General features: G+C 41.8%; 2 protein-coding genes across 5 annotated transcripts in view; one reads left to right on the top strand and one right to left on the bottom strand.

Annotated features, from left to right (window-relative positions):
- The window catches only part of CFAP97 (cilia and flagella associated protein 97), a 35,475-nt gene extending 33,299 nt beyond the window's left edge, over nucleotides 1–2,176 (bottom strand). Inside the window, exon 1 of the mRNA XM_062574661.1 lies at nucleotides 2,059–2,176. The gene's annotated coding sequence lies outside the window, so the exon portion shown is untranslated. The remainder of the gene's footprint in view (nucleotides 1–2,058) is intronic.
- Nucleotides 2,177–3,149: 973 nt separating this feature from the next.
- Nucleotides 3,150–15,190, top strand: part of SNX25 (sorting nexin 25) — an 82,362-nt gene continuing 70,321 nt past the window's right edge. For 3 of the 4 annotated variants that reach the window (XR_009958404.1, XM_062575711.1, XM_062575714.1), the window contains exons 1-2: nucleotides 3,150–3,206; nucleotides 14,504–14,588. Coding sequence is in view for 3 of the 4 variants with exons in the window: in XM_062575711.1 (XP_062431695.1) it covers nucleotides 14,567–14,588 (22 nt within the window). In the remaining variant the exon portion in view is untranslated. Of the gene's footprint in view, nucleotides 3,207–3,346; nucleotides 3,614–14,503; nucleotides 14,589–15,190 lie in introns of those variants that run through there. The other variant, XM_062575712.1, reaches the window with a different exon arrangement.

Below are 15,190 nucleotides of genomic sequence, written 5' to 3'. Positions count from 1 at the left end.
ATGCCTGCCTGAGAGGCTTGTAAGTATTTCTATATGCTCTTAATGTGACTGCAACTATAACAGCAGCACAATGATTATAAAGAAGCATGTTATTCATTCAAAGTTGTAAATAGCTAACATAAACCAAATTTTTTTGCCTATAATGAAAATTTGATTTGTTTAAATAGTTGCGAATTTCTAGCTTTTATGGCAATGTGAACTGAGCCAGAAAGGCTCACAAAACAGGAAGTAACTGTGAAAAAAGCCCTTACAAAAGTTTTAATTTTTACAAAAGTATGAATTTTTAAGCCTAATCATTTTAAAGCTGCAAAGTTTGCAGTGCTGTGAAACTGGAAGTTGCAAGATTATCACCAATCACAGATAGAGAGCTGTGTTCAGAACAGAGGGCTTGGTCTAGGGTATGCTATGAACAAGTTAATTACACTCATAGCTTAAAGGGTGAAAACGAAGATGCTGTTATTTTTTAAGGAAGTACATTTGCTGTAATGCTTGAATTGCCTAAAGTTTGAATTGCTTATTTCATAACCTAATACCATGATTGAGTAAGTAGCTTTAAGAAGATAATAAAGTAATGCCCCATCCCAAAAAATTGACCTTGGAAGTTTTTTTGTCACATTCAGAGAAGTAATTATAAAATACAAAAGGGGAAGTTCTAGTAACACTGAGGTCAACTTCAAAATTACCATTGACTTCAGTGCAGCTAGGATGTCACCTGAAATACTAGGAACTGTACATCAAGATGGAAAGCCATAGAGTCTTCTTAAAAACTAGAAGAGAAACAATCAAAGCTCCCACTAGCTCTATGCATATACATACACCTTGGTTGATTTAAACACACATGATCTGCAAAAAGGATATGATGTGCAAGTCCTAACTAAAATTCGGGAGATTCCCCAGATCAGAACTGTTCTTGTGCATAAGCAGTGCAGGACTAAACCTTTATTGTAGGGAGGTTTATTTTTTTTATCTTCCTCTCCACTTCAGAGAATTAGTACTCTAATAAGAAAAAAAATGTTTATGTAGGACTAACAATGTTATATGCTCCACTGCAGGTTAATTTAAAAATTCAGTTCCCATAAGTAGTTTTGACAGAGGCCTAGAGAGTTTCCTGAATGCGTGTGCAGTGGAAGGCCTTTATACACTGTCTTGTGGATCTTTCTTAAGGCTCTGCACTCTTTTCACCCTAGAATAGATGTTGAACTCAGTCCTAAGTGGTGTATTTTCTGAACTCTTTGGAGGAGTAAATAAAGTGTGCACTGAAAGTTGGATCTTTGTCCTTTGCTTTTGTTTTCTAATTTAAGAAAATAAAATAGCGTTATAGGGAACCTCAGGCATGCTGAGCCTTATCAAAAGGCTTCTGGACTCTGCAGAGATCTCTCTGTTGGTCTTACTGGTTAGACATACTAAAGGAACTTGTTCCCCACTTCGATGAAGCATCTGAATGAGGTCACATGCTAGCTCCCACGAAACCATGAATATCATCGTAATACTATTTTCACTTTCTGTATATAATGATTTTCACCTTTAATCACATTAGAGACATTACTTAAATAATCAGTTTTGGGCACCTCTTCTGTGGTGGTCTAGGCTAGCCCTGAAAAGCTCTTTGTGCAATTTAATATCCACTAAATAGAATAAAGTGGATAATAAAATTACATCTAAGCTACTGTGAAGGACTTTGGATCAGATTAAGGAACAGCATCTCAGTTTTGGTCAGTGACTGAGATGGGAAGTCAAATCTCTTCAAAACTACTTTGGGATTTTGTGAGGAACTATATTGCTATGCAAACCTGCAAGACAGGCATATATGCACAGAAACAAATCATTTTATATACAAGTCAGACTGTACCATCAGGCACTGGGGGTTAGGTGAGAACTAGTTCAGCAAGTACTGTGGTGGAGTAAAACATATAATAACAAGTTATTGTTATAACTTGGAATCCTTACTAGATCCCTGCCTGTGTTCTGCACGTTTCCATTACAGTTATGAACCATTAATTGACACCTAAACCCTCTTTACGGTGCTACATTAGGACTATACCTGAACATTTTGCACACCTGTTCTATCCGTTTGCCTGGGTCTGCTTCTCTTTCAGAAGTACAGGAAAGTTTCGGATCTCTCTTAAAAGTGGTGCTCCTTGTGCTGGTAAAGTTGTATGGAAACACACGCATTCACGGGATCAGTCCCTCGGTATGCACGCATTTCTCCATAGGACTAGTATCATTAATCTTACAAAAGTAAGTACTGCAAGGGAAAAAGAAATCAAATTGCAGCAGAGACGGCAGCGAACGATGCCTGGCCGAAACGGCGCTTCCCGTTTTCCTCCGCGGTCGCCCCCTTAGCGCGAAGCCCGGGCGCAGCCAGCGCTTCTGAGCGCGCCCCGCTCCAAGGCCCCGGCGCCAAGGCCCCCGCAACAAGCCGCGGCGCTGCGCGCCCCGCTCCGCCCCGCGGCAGCGGCAGCGGCGCGGCCGGGCCCCCTCCGCCCCCTGCTCCCCCCTCCCCGGCGGCCGCGGGGCGGCGCGGCGCGGCGGGGCCTCCCCGGCCGCCGCGCCCGGCCCCGCCGCCCACCGGCGGGCAGCGCCGCCGCCTCAGCGCCCGGGAGGAGCGGCCCGCCCGCTGCCGCCGCCGCTGCCGCCGCCGGGCATGAGCCGCGGCTCCGCGGGCGGCCGCAGCGGTGCCAGTGGCGGCGGGCGGAGGCGGCGCGGGGCCCCGCGAGCGGCGACCTGCGGCGGCGGGAGATGCGCTTGCCGCCGGCGGCGCCAGCAGCAGCATGTTCCCCGGCGCCGACAGCGCTAGCAGCACGGCCGAGGCGGCCGCCGCCGGCCCGCCGGGCTCGCACGGCCCCGGCGGCGAGGCCGCCCGCCGCAGCGCCCCGGCGGCCGCCGCTGTGGCCGGCGGCGGCGGCGAGGAGGCGGCGGCGGAAGACGAAGAGGACGAGGACCGCGGCTCGTCGCGCCTGGTGCTGGCGGCGGGGCTGGCGCTGCTCGCCGCGTCCCTCTTCCACCTGGGGCAGGAGCGGGCCGCGGCGGGCGCCGCCGCGCCGCCGTGCCTGGCGCTGCTGCTGCTCCGCCTCGGCCTCTACGCGGGCTGCGCGGCCGCCGCCGCCGCGCTCGGCGCCCTGCTCGGCCTGACGTGCCGCGCCCGCCGCCGCCTGCGCCCGCCGCCGCGCTTCGCCGCCGCCGCTCCGGCGCTGCGGGCCGCGGGGGTAAGTGCGGGGCGGTGCGGGGCGGGCGGGCGCCGTTCCCGCTTGCCGGTGGAGCCGGGCCGCCGGCCGCCCGCCCGCTGCGGAGCTCGGGGTTCGCGTCCCCCCTCGGAGGCGGGAAGGAGCGAGCTCGTGTCGGCGGCGGGCTGCCGGCCGAAGGGGTCGCTCGGCCGGGGGCTGGTGGCACCCGCTTGCGGTAGGTTCGGGCGCTGGGAACGGCCGCGGGTAAACGCTACCCCGGCCCTGCCTCCTGGATAGACTTCTTCTTCCCTTTTGAATCTTCTTCTCCTGGAAGGCCCAGCGTCGTCGTCTTCCTCGAGGGAGTAGAGAGCAGTATGTGTGAAAGGAAAAGAGGGAAATGACATGTAACACGTTAAATCAACAAATCGTAGACAGCAAGTACCTGACCTGTATGTAGTGTCTTTTTTTTATTTCAATGACTAGTACAAGTAAGGGCTCTTCATCCCTTTTTCCTGTAGTAGGAATGTGAGGGGACAAGCGTATATTGTATAAGCAGTCCTGATTAGTGATTACTAAAGATATATCTTTGTATTTCACCATTTTACTATCGTATACCAGTAAGAAAAGAAAAAAAAAAAAAAGAATTGAAAAGTGCATTGTAAATAAATTGCTATTGTCTTCAGATCTGGGAAGTTAAATCCTTGTGTGTGACAGTGCAGTAGCTCCAGTGACATCTGTGTGCTGGCATGCTCGTTTGAACTTCTGGGTGCATATTAGTTTACTTCTAGGAGAACACATTGTGTGTGGAGTACAAAAATCATTCTATAAACCGAATTGTTGAAATCTCCCCGCTGCTGCAATGGGACAAAGCAAGCTTTCAGTTTTGTAAAATACACAAACAGTAAAAAGTGGTTTAATTTGGAAAGTCCACAATTGGAGGAAAAAAAAAAAAAGATTGTTTGCTTTTCCCCTCTGCTCCCACCCCGCTCCCTTTGCAAAAAGGGGTGATGCATCAGCCTGGTGAAGAGGAGTGCAAGGAGACCCCTCCGGAGACGCACGCAGTTGCTTTGATTGCTGTGCCATATTCACCTTCGCTCTGTGGTGTGGTGCTGCTTCTTTCCCTTTGCGGTGCTCTCCTTTAGTTCCCATCTTTTGGGTTTGTAGATGTAGCTGCCCCGCAGCTGCTCTTGCTTTGCGTGGTCTCATGTGTGGTGCTGGAGTTTATTTTAGTTCTGTGGTATGATTCCAAAACTAATTGAGATCAAGTATTTAACAGTTGCTGCTGAAAAAGCAGTGCCTATTCACATTTGTAACCCCTTTTGCCAGGATTGTTTCTTTTCCCCCTCTTGGATTCGGTTCAAGTTTTCTTTCTTTCCACCACTGTTCTCAAAATTTACCCTGGCTGTATGAAAGGAAAGGACTCTCAAAAAAGGAGCGTGTTATTTTAGCCGTTCTGCTTTAGAAGCTGTAGTCCCAGGCGTCTTACTTGGGTTTCTCATGCCTTCGATTTAAGGTTTTGTTGCTTTCTATTGGGTGCAAAATGGCTTCAGAGCCTCAAAGCCCCTCAATATATTTCTTCTGAACGTGATTTTACATTTGTTTAGCAGATTTCTTGATTGGTGCTTCAGCAACAGTGGGAAAATACCAGTGTCTATATAGGCAGCATACAGAAATGTAGACGGTGCACTAGGATTTTTGTTGTGAAGTTTCTTCTTTACATTTACCTTTGAAAGATTCTTAGGTTCATCTTTTTGTTTCACGTACTATGATATTTATGCCCCTTCATTATCATTTGGTTGTTACCCTCCTGTTTTTCAAAACCTTATGGTGCTGTTGTCTTTTTATCTTCTGGGAGCCGCTAGTAGGTGACTGTGAAGCTAGTGTTTCCCCATCACATCCTTCCTTCCTCGAGAATAAAAAGAACAATCTATTTGCCTAACATATTTATTTTTTTGAGCAGGAGTATTACAGATAGATGGAGAAAGCCTTCAGTGAAACAAGAATCTTACTTACATGTGCTGTATTTAACAGGAGCTCAAGGCAGATACATTCATTTTTTGTTCTTTGAGTGATTTTTCACGTTGGGGTTAACAAATGAGGAAGCATTAAATATTCAGTAATAAATATTTACTCTAATGGGAGTCAGGCTCTGCTCTTGGAAAGTGAGTGGGAGTGCAATTAACTTCAAAGGGACTTGAATCAAATTCTTTATGCTGTGCTGCAAAAATGGAGTTTTTTGTAAGTTCTCAATTCTGCAAACACAGTGCGAGTTTAGTGCTGCTGTTTCTCCTGAGTCTATTCATGCAAATGAAGTAACTCTTGTGAGGAAGTACTGTACTGCAAGTTCAGGTTGCAGAAGAGCAAAATGTTTGCCTTTTTACATTTTGTTTGGACTTGCCTCTGGAGAAGCCATTTTTCCAAACAGGAAGCTTTGCTCTATCCCAAGTATTGTCTGTGTAACCCCTTTGGGACTTAAAAAATGAAGATTTTTTGTTAAAGTCGGGTTGCTCAACAAAAGCATTAGAAATCTACTGAGAATTGCAAAGAAAAATATGTGATTTATATCCCCCAACAAGGTATGTTTTCAACTCAGTGTTTCTATATGAGAGATCTCTTGATTATTAGCTACATCAAGACAGTGCTCTAGATTAAACATAGTTTTGTTCTTTTTTTCACAATACTCTTACATTTTTATTGAACTCCAGGCAAGAGAAGGGAAGAGAGATATACAGACAACCCATAATATTGTTTTACTAATTTAAATACATACAGGAATTAACAATATTGGTCAATAGTTTGTGTTTCAAATAGGGGGAATTGAATAGTACTTTGAAATTGTATTTTACATTACAATAGATATTTTTCAGCACTTCTCAGGAACTGGTTTAGACAAGATGATCTTGGGGAAGGCATGGCAAGATGCAAGACAGCAAGAAGGCATGGTGGCCCGGTTGTGCTTTACAGTAACAAAAATGTCCGAGTCTCAAAGGGATATTCATTTGTCAAGTACAAGCAAACTTGGTAACATGAAAGATAGTTGGGGAAGAGACTTATTGGAATGTGTCACCTTTTTAAAATTCAGACTTGTTCCCTACATTATTCTTAACTTGTATAGTTATGCGGGAGATGGGTTTGACTCCAGTGAAAAAGGTGTCTTCAAATAGGTTGCTGGGAAAGGGAAGAAAAACTCATTTTTCTACCTTTTCAGTGTGAGTTGTTCCTGTGCCAAAAAGCCCAGCAGGACAAAGTAGAGATCTTCTTATTTTCAGCATGATATTTTGACTGTGGTTGAAAGCATGACTCTACATGAGAGGGTTGGGTTATCGTTTTCATTTAAGGAGCGCTAACGCCAAGGCCTAGTTTACTAGATTTAGTTACTGTATTGTAAATTTAGTTGCTGTAAATTAAGTGAATGATGCTCTGTATAGAGACTGGTCTGCCTGGTCTGTCTTGCAGAACTAGCAGAAAGGTAATAAACGTACTTTCCTAGCAGAAAAGGGTACACCGAATCTAATGTCCTGTTTTTAGTTTACCGTGGCTAGAGGTTCCCAATAGCTCTCAGTGTTTTCTTAAAAATTAACTCCTCACGTACTTGGTCACTCTTGTTTGCTTCTGCTTAGCAGCTTTCCATTCTCAGAAATATTTTGCTCTTACTTTTGGTCCCTGAGTGAGATGTATGTGCCTTATGTGTTTAAGTGGTTTGTTCCATCAGTGAACACAGGATTTTTGCAAATCTGGCATTAATAGGATGACATGGATAAATCTTTTCTTATTGGATCAAGTAATCACTGAAACCTCTGGATCCTAGAAAATGATACTGTTTTCTTTTTATTTAAATCGTAGAGGGATGAGTAGTGAGGTTGCTGGAAATGGTCAGGGTGATTCAGGTGGGGCGGCAAGTTACCTGCATGAGGTATCTACTATGGCATCCGAGCTGAGCTTTCTGCCCTTTTCAAGGAAGAAAAGGGAGGCAGAGAGGAAGGACGTGCAGTTTTGTTTTCCTTCACTGGTGGCCCGAAGAAGCGTGTGAAGGTAAGCTAGCAGGCACCTCAGAAGCTGTAGGAGGAAGAAGGTTCGTCATTTATGGGCCTCAATTTCAAACATAATGCAGAGCAGGTAGTGAACAGTTTAGAGCAACCAGGAGGGAAAGGAATAACTTCCTGATTTCTTTTAGTCATGATCTTGATACTTCCGCAAGTCTTCAAAGGTATTGATGGCTTTTTTTTCCAGCCTAAAAACAAGTGTTTTCTACAGTCTTACCTATTTCTCTGCTCTATGAAGGAGTATTTTGAAACCTCTGATACTGCAGGGTTTTTTGCTGTTATTTCTGTCAGTCACTAGAGTCTCTGCTAGCTGCTCTTCTGTTGCTTATAGACTGTAGAGCTCTTGGGCTGCCCAAATATTGAGTCACTGTCATTTTTTAATTTGAAAGTCATTCCTGTTTGGAAGGAGATTATATGGGTAAGTTTGATTTGTTTTTAATAGAAATGAAAAGTCTGACACTTGTGTTCTGAGCAAAGTATCTGTTACATTGACAGATTAACAGTCTGCTTTGGATGATGTAGATATGCTTGCTACTAGGTAGCTCCTGAAATTAAAGTAATAAAAAGGTGACATAGCATTGCCCGCCAATTTCAGGAGTACTTTAGAATTTTAAGTATATACTGCATGAGACTCAAATGTTCAATTACAGTTGAGTGCATAGTTGCATTTTTGGGGCCTGTAGTTTGAACATCTCTGCTACATTACTTATTCATTTTTAGAGCTCTGCTGGTATCTTTTATCTTTAGAGATTAATAAGCTTTTCCAGAATTGTTATTTTGTTGGGATTGTGCATGTTGATTACCTGCAGGTGTAACTTTGGAGTGATAATTTAATCCTTAGAGAAGGCTGATTTCAAGAAATGAAATGTTTTTCAGACTCTGCATCATAATTGGTTGTCCCATAACTCCTTAGCACTGAGTAAACTTAGTTTTCCACATAGCATTTTATCCATCGTATATATTTAATGGTTTCTTGTCTTGTCATGTTACCTTTTCTGTTTTTTTTTTTTTTTTTTTGTCATACCCTCTATGTCATCTTTAGCTCTGCATTGTAGCATACTTCACATTTAATTTTCTTAATGTTGCATTAGACTAGCATTTCATCTTTTGCTGCAAATCAGCAGCAATTCTGCCTTTACCTTTGCAGGGAGTGCCACTGACTTGAGAGGGATTTTGTGACTGGCAAAAAACATCAGGAGAGGGCCAGTTCACGTTTCCCAGTAGCGGAGCGGTGCCGGAAACGCCAGCCGGATGGGCGCTGGGCTGACTGGCATCTCACTGGCCTGGTCCCAGGCAGGGCTGGCCCAAAGCTGGAACTGAAACCTCTGTAATAAGGTCAGAGTGTAAGGATTTTGCATTCAAGATATGCTCTGTGGTTGAAAATACCCTAAAAGGCACACGTATCAGAAACATGCAGAAAATAAATTCTTATCAAGCTCCTTATAATTACCAGGTTTAAGTGCCTTGTGCTCTGCAAAGGAGAGCAGTAAAATTTGCTGGAGGAAAAGGCATGTATGTAAAATACTGCTTACTTTCTCAGGCTGCCACCAGAGCCTGTCAGGCACGAGGGGAATAAGTCTGCGTTGTGCATATGGGAGGCTCACACGGGCAGTCGTTCTGTGTCAAGGGTGCTTTCTTTTTCCCCAGTTCAGCGCGCACCGCGAAGGAGGACGAGTTAATGCTGATTAAATCAATGCCGATTCATTCCGCATGTTTTGCGATGCTTTGTTAAAAGCAGGTAGAACACGGGACCCTGGTAGGGTGAAAAATTGTGTGGGAGAAAGGGGTTTGGGATGGGCCTGCAGGAGTTTCTCTCTGTTGAGCTGAGAATTTGCAGCTGAAGCAGTCACCGGTGCAGGTTTTTCTGGCTCCCCAGCAGTTCTCTGGTTTCATGGTTCAGGGCTCTCTTGGCCCCAGAGCTGGGGACCAGCTTTTCAAATTCAAAAATATGGAACTATGTGTTAAAGAAGTTGTGTCCTAGTTAGGAAGTTTTATATTGCCATGATTTTTTTCAGTTTTGAACACAATACATTTAAGGTAGAAGATCACCATATAATAAATCCATTTTACATGTTATAGAAACTGCTCTGTTGGTAGAAATAAGGTATGGTGATATAACAACACTGTTGTCAAGATGATGCTTAACAGAATGGTAGTTACAGGCTTAAAACAAGTTGGTTTTAAATTGATAATTATGGTATTCCCTAATATATGTGGATTAATCCTTAATATGATTCGTATAAATTTGCTTTGTAACCTAAAATAGAAATAAAGGTATTAATAAAGAAGACTAGCTCTTCTGTGAATGGAACATTTATTTTTGCATCATGAGTGAGATAATCTTGATTATTATGAAAAAAAGCCTCTATCCAGCTCAGTTAAAGTTGGATTTACGTAGAATTCAATAAAACATTATTTGAAGTAGTAACTATTATCAAAGTCCAGTCTGATGTTAAACGCATGCTGTAGAAAGAAAAGAAGAAAGTAATGGAAGTCGTGAATGGAGCAAGCAGCTATGAGTCACTGGATAGTTTTGTATGCTGGAAGAGATGTAACCCTTGCCTTTGAGATCCCTGATTAAGACTGTCTCATGTGCAGCGTACATTTTATATTGTGTGCTCTGTTCTGAGCTCTGTCTTAGTTTTGTTGCAATTGAATTAATGTAATAGGAATAATTGTTAATTTTTCTCTGCTTCTGGCTTTAATTCCAGGACAGAGTAAATGTGGGTGTGGGTTGCCTGCCCTGTGTCTGCTTCTGCTGCTGTGTTTTGAGAATTGCATTAGAGTGCTGAGGGTTGCAGGTTGAGATGCTGATATTGCAAGGTGTTCCTGTGTGCTCCTTGCTGTACCATTTATTCGGTTAAGTTTTTGAAATACCTCCTTAATTCTCTATCATCTTACACTTACACTTGAATTCTTTGAATTACTTAAATTGTTGTACACCAGTAAATGCCATTAAGGTAGTAATTTTTTGCATCTGTAAGAGATTAAATCTAGACTAAGATGCTATTTCAGTGCCAGCCTAGATTTTATTTCAGGCCTTTTAGGCTATTGTAGTCTATATCTTAAATCATTCTCAAAAGCATCAAACAATGAGTAGCGTTATTCAGAAGTCTGCAGGAAATACACACATCCTTTTCCCAGGTTGCAAACTCAAATTCAAGGGACAGCAGACTGTGCCAGGAAACAGGCTGTTTGGTAGGAGTCTCATTCTTTCCCCGTTCTTGCCAAATGTACCCCCCCCTCCTTTTAGCTGCTTGATCAGGGCTTAATTTTAGTCCAACTTAAATCGTTCTGCATTGACAGTAAACTCTGCAGAAGGGCGCTCAGTTTTGGGCTGTGACAGTACAAGCCAGAGCTAGTTTGTGTAGTTGGTGCGTGTTGTAAGTGAATCAAGGAATCATACTGGGTTTTAATCAGTTTGAGAGAGCATCTAGGCTAGAGCTTTGAACTAACCTAAATCAAATTAGGGATAGATTTGCCTCAGTCAGAGTTTGAGCAGCTGTTTCATGAAATGTAGCATGTTTTTTGCTTAGTTAAGTGACATGAAGAAAAGCCTGAAAGCATCAGAATTTAAGCTTTCTGGCTGAACCCCCTTTTTGGTATGGTATGACAGCTGCATACCTGCTCTTTCTCCCGTATGATTTGAGGTAGGGAAGGGAAGAAAATCTTGCAGTGAAATATGCTGGATTCTTATTCTCAGCTCTTAAAGCTGAGCTTGGAATGCGAATTTTCTGAAAAATTCAAATTCCACAGGTTACCACAGGTGCTGGTAAACATACATTATTGGATTATTACTGTTGTTACTGAGGTGATTTTTGGCATATGCCATCCGACTCAGGTGTGTCCGGTGAGATAATTCAGCATCAGTAGTGCCACTAAAATGATTAAAAAAAATAAAATAAAGCAAGTCTATGCTAGTAAGACCTAAGAGATTTTGCTAAATGGAAGTTCATAAGGTTGTAAGAAAGAAAGAGGTTTGGAGGAACCTGTGTTTGATCAGCTGTTCTAGGGAAGCAATTCAAGATGTGGTTCATTAGATCAGTCTCTAAATTAAATTAAATTTTCTGCAAGGTTATCAAGAGTCATAGCGTAATTCAGGTTGGAAGGGAGCTCTGGAGATCATCTAGTTCCACCTCCGGCTCCAAAGGGATCTAAGTAGAGCAGGTTTGAAAGTCTCTGAGGATGGAGACTCCACAGCCACGCTGGGCCCCTGCTCTAGTATTTGACATTTAAATATCTAAATTGCCTTATATCTGGCTGGAATTTCCTGCTCTGTCTCTTTCCTCTAGTCCCATCACAGTGCACCTCCGGAAAGAGTCTGGCTTTGTCTTCTCTGTACCTTCTCATTAGATAGTTTTAATGCTACCTGAACATAGCAGTTTAAATATACAGCAGTAAGGTCTCCCCTTAACCATTTCTTAAGGCTGAACAAACCCAGCTGGCATCTCTTTCTAATGCCTTTAAGTAATCCCATTTATTTATACATTAGATTCTCAACTTGTCCTTGAAAATTTGTTTTTAAACAAAGCTTAAGATAGTGTATTTTTCTTTTTTTGTGGTTTGTGCATTTCTCTCAGACTGTCTGTAATACTTTACACAATACCTGTATTGACATGGAGATTTTCTCAGAAAATCCAGTGCACAGTACACCTTCTCTTGTCCTTTAATTACATTTGCAATCAGCATTGTTAATGGTGGTATTCATTTCTTACTGTTTTTAAATTCTTTTTGATGATGTGTCTTACTAGGATTTTCTCGTGATGATCATCAGTGCCACTAATTGATTTTTTTTTAAATGGAAAATTGATGCCATTTAGCAGTCAAAGCTACCAGCCATACAAAACACTTGTCAATGAAATATATTTTTTACAAACTGAAATGGGACTTTGTATCTCAATGGAATGCTGCTGCTTAATCACTGAGGCAGTCCTCTTTCTGCTTTGTTTTGTTAGCATGAGAGTGTTCAAGGCTGAAATATAAAAGAATCAAATTGTACAAGAAGCCTGCTTTGCAAAATTGTGCATCTTGGATTATGCTGTTGTGAAGTGGAGAAAGCTGGTTGCAATCATATACCCACTCTGAAAGCATTTGTCTTGTGTTCGTTCTTCTACTGTAAAGAAATGAGAGGCAGATAAGGAGGCAAAAGTAGGAGTTCAGCATCTCAAATTTTCTTATCTCTACTTGTGTTTAAACTAGTTTGGAAAGGAGAAATTTGGCTAGTACTTTGTGAGAACACTTTAGGTTGGAAAAAACACTCACTGCAAAATATAAGCATTATAAAGTGAGCAATGCTGCTAAGTTAGGGGATTGTTGTTCCCAACTCGATGTGGTTATGACTCAATTTAGCAGAACATTTAATCTGGTACAGCCCTCAAGCTAGTGCAAATATTAGATAAAAACTGAGTATGTCAAGGATATAGTGTGAGTCGGGAGGCCTTTCTTTAGGAAAAGACCTAAATTACTTTGCTTACACACATTTTCAGAATTTCTCCCCCCCCCGAGGCCCCAAATGTATTGGGGATGTTTAATGTCTCCATGAGCATCTCTCTTCTCTTTTAAATTGGAGTGGTTACAAGTCATCTTATTTCCTGCTGCAAATAAAGCAGAAAAATCCTCAAGTAATTGTGCGACTAGTATTAAAATGGCTTTGTGTGAAGGGAGCACAGCAAAATAAGTTAGAAGTGACGTGTTGGAATTTTACACCCATTTTTGTTAGATATCCTTCCAAACATCAAAAATACTTTCTGACATACGCTGTTTAAAGACTTCTGGAACTGTTCATGTAGTTATAACTTACGTTTTTACTAACATCATATTCACATGAAAGGGGGCTATGGAAATCTGTAGGGCTTTGTTAATTTGATAGTAATCTATTTATTTAAAAATATTCTTACTACCCATAATTAAGTTGTAATTAAGGAGGGAAATAGAGTGAAGATGCTGATGTTTTGCTGTTCTTGCCATTGATGCTATTGTCAATAAAAAAAGGTCTAGAGGAGCACAGTGGTGTCTGAGGAAGCGTGGAGGTTGTTGCTGAGCTCGCCCAAATGCTGGAACAAATTCTCTAGGGATGGAAGGAGCTGGGAGGGAGGAGGGCACTCAAGCCCTGGAAAACATCCATGGATATGGTGTGTATTAGGTGTGCGAGTGTCTCAGAACAGCTCTGTTTTGCTGTTGTGGTTGCACTTAAACTGCTTCATCTATGTCTCATTCCATGTGTTTTATACTAGACTCTGTGTACATGTGTTTGCAGTAGAAAGGAAATATCTTGCACCAAAATACCCTGAATTAACATGCAAATTTCAGCCTGCAAATTTGCTGAAACAGTGGCATGCTACCTTTAAAAACACTAGAGACTCTTTCTACTTAAGTCTTTCTTAAAGCTGATACTGCTTTCTTATTGTCTATTTAATGAACACTGTAGTAATTGGGGAACATTTTCTCAGTGGAGCTGAGCTCTTTTCTGTATGTACAAGGTGAATAGGTATAGCTTGGGAACTGCCTTTTGCATCCCTCCACAAATTGTCTGCCACCAGTAATTTGAATTACTTGCATTTGTATGAGTCTGAGTTGCCACCACTTGGAGTGAAGTAGGCTGAATGGCAGCGGCAGACAGTTTCTATTTCTGATTTAATTATACTCCTTTATATATCGGGACAGCATGAATCACAGATTTTTGTCTATGCCTTGAAAAATGTTTTTCTATCCACCCACCCGTTTGGACACTGTAAGAGCTAATATTTCAAAATAGACAAATGTCTGTCTAATACAGCAGTATGAGATGCAGTAGCCAGAAGTGCTTTTGATTCATGCTGTTTTGGACTTCTTCCTTCAAAATTACTGTTAGAAGGCTGAGGCCCTCGCTTTCGTTTTTAGGCAGTTTATAAGGGCAAATGAAGTCTATAGCGCTGGGAAGAGTTGCCATTGACCTGTCTCTCTGAGGTCTTGGGAAGCTGTGAAAGTACTGAATAGAAGATTTGCAGTTGTTTTATACATGCACGTGTGCTACACTGAATGCATTGAATTGCAGATGGATACAGCTCTCTTTTAGAAACAAAACAGCCTTAAGATAATTTGTCAAGCTGTACAGTACCCAACAATGAGTATTATTGTGTGCTTAATGTGTGCTCTACATTAAGACAGTTGTCACTTGTTTTGTTTTAATCATTTGGAGTGCCAGTATCTGGATTAAAAAAAACCTCCAAAAGATACAGTATTACCACCTTGAGTCTCTTTTCTTCTGTTATTTTTGGTTTATTCCTTCTTCTTACTATGAATGTTCTCTCATTTCAGATTAATTGGTCTGGAAGCTCCCATGAGTCAGTTCAGTCCAGGAGAGTGGTCATTTCTCACAACATGGATAAAGCGCTGAAAGAAGGTGGGTCTTAAATGGGACAAGGAAGCATTAGATGCTCAGTGTCTTTTGGTCTCTTAGCACATCATGACTCCACAATATGTCAGGATATTAGAATATGACCCTGGTTTCTTTTTCCTTGTTTTAAAATAAAGGTGGAAGGTCTTGGTCTTCCCAAGAGATCCACTGTAGTAAGTAACTGGTGTTGTTTTTGCTGTTTAACTGACATCTTGTCATTTTAACTGCTATTTCTTTTACAGAAACATGTGAAAATAGTATGTGAAAATAGTCCTTAATGCTTGTAAATCAAACACAAGGATAACATTTCAAGGACTCTTGATTGATTTCTATGAACTGTTAAATCTAGTAGACTGTTGCAAATAATCTTCACTTTAGTGTTTCCTATTTTTCTTTCTATGGAAACTGAATCTGAAATCACACACTTGTACTTCTGGCTGCTATAATTTAGGAAGCATCGTTGAACACAAATGCAGTCACTAGTGCTTTAGATTATAGAACATGAACTAGTGTTCTTACACAATTTGGACATTAAAACCACACATAAAGATTTAAAATATTTTGCTTATAATAAAAAAGAACATTCTCTCTATACATTTTCCAGCTGA

This window comes from Rhea pennata, chromosome 4 (assembly GCF_028389875.1).
Source record: "Rhea pennata isolate bPtePen1 chromosome 4, bPtePen1.pri, whole genome shotgun sequence".
Classification (NCBI taxonomy): domain Eukaryota; kingdom Metazoa; phylum Chordata; class Aves; order Rheiformes; family Rheidae; genus Rhea; species Rhea pennata.
Note: the sequence above shows the minus strand (reverse complement) of the source record. Positions and strands in the feature narration are given on the sequence as shown.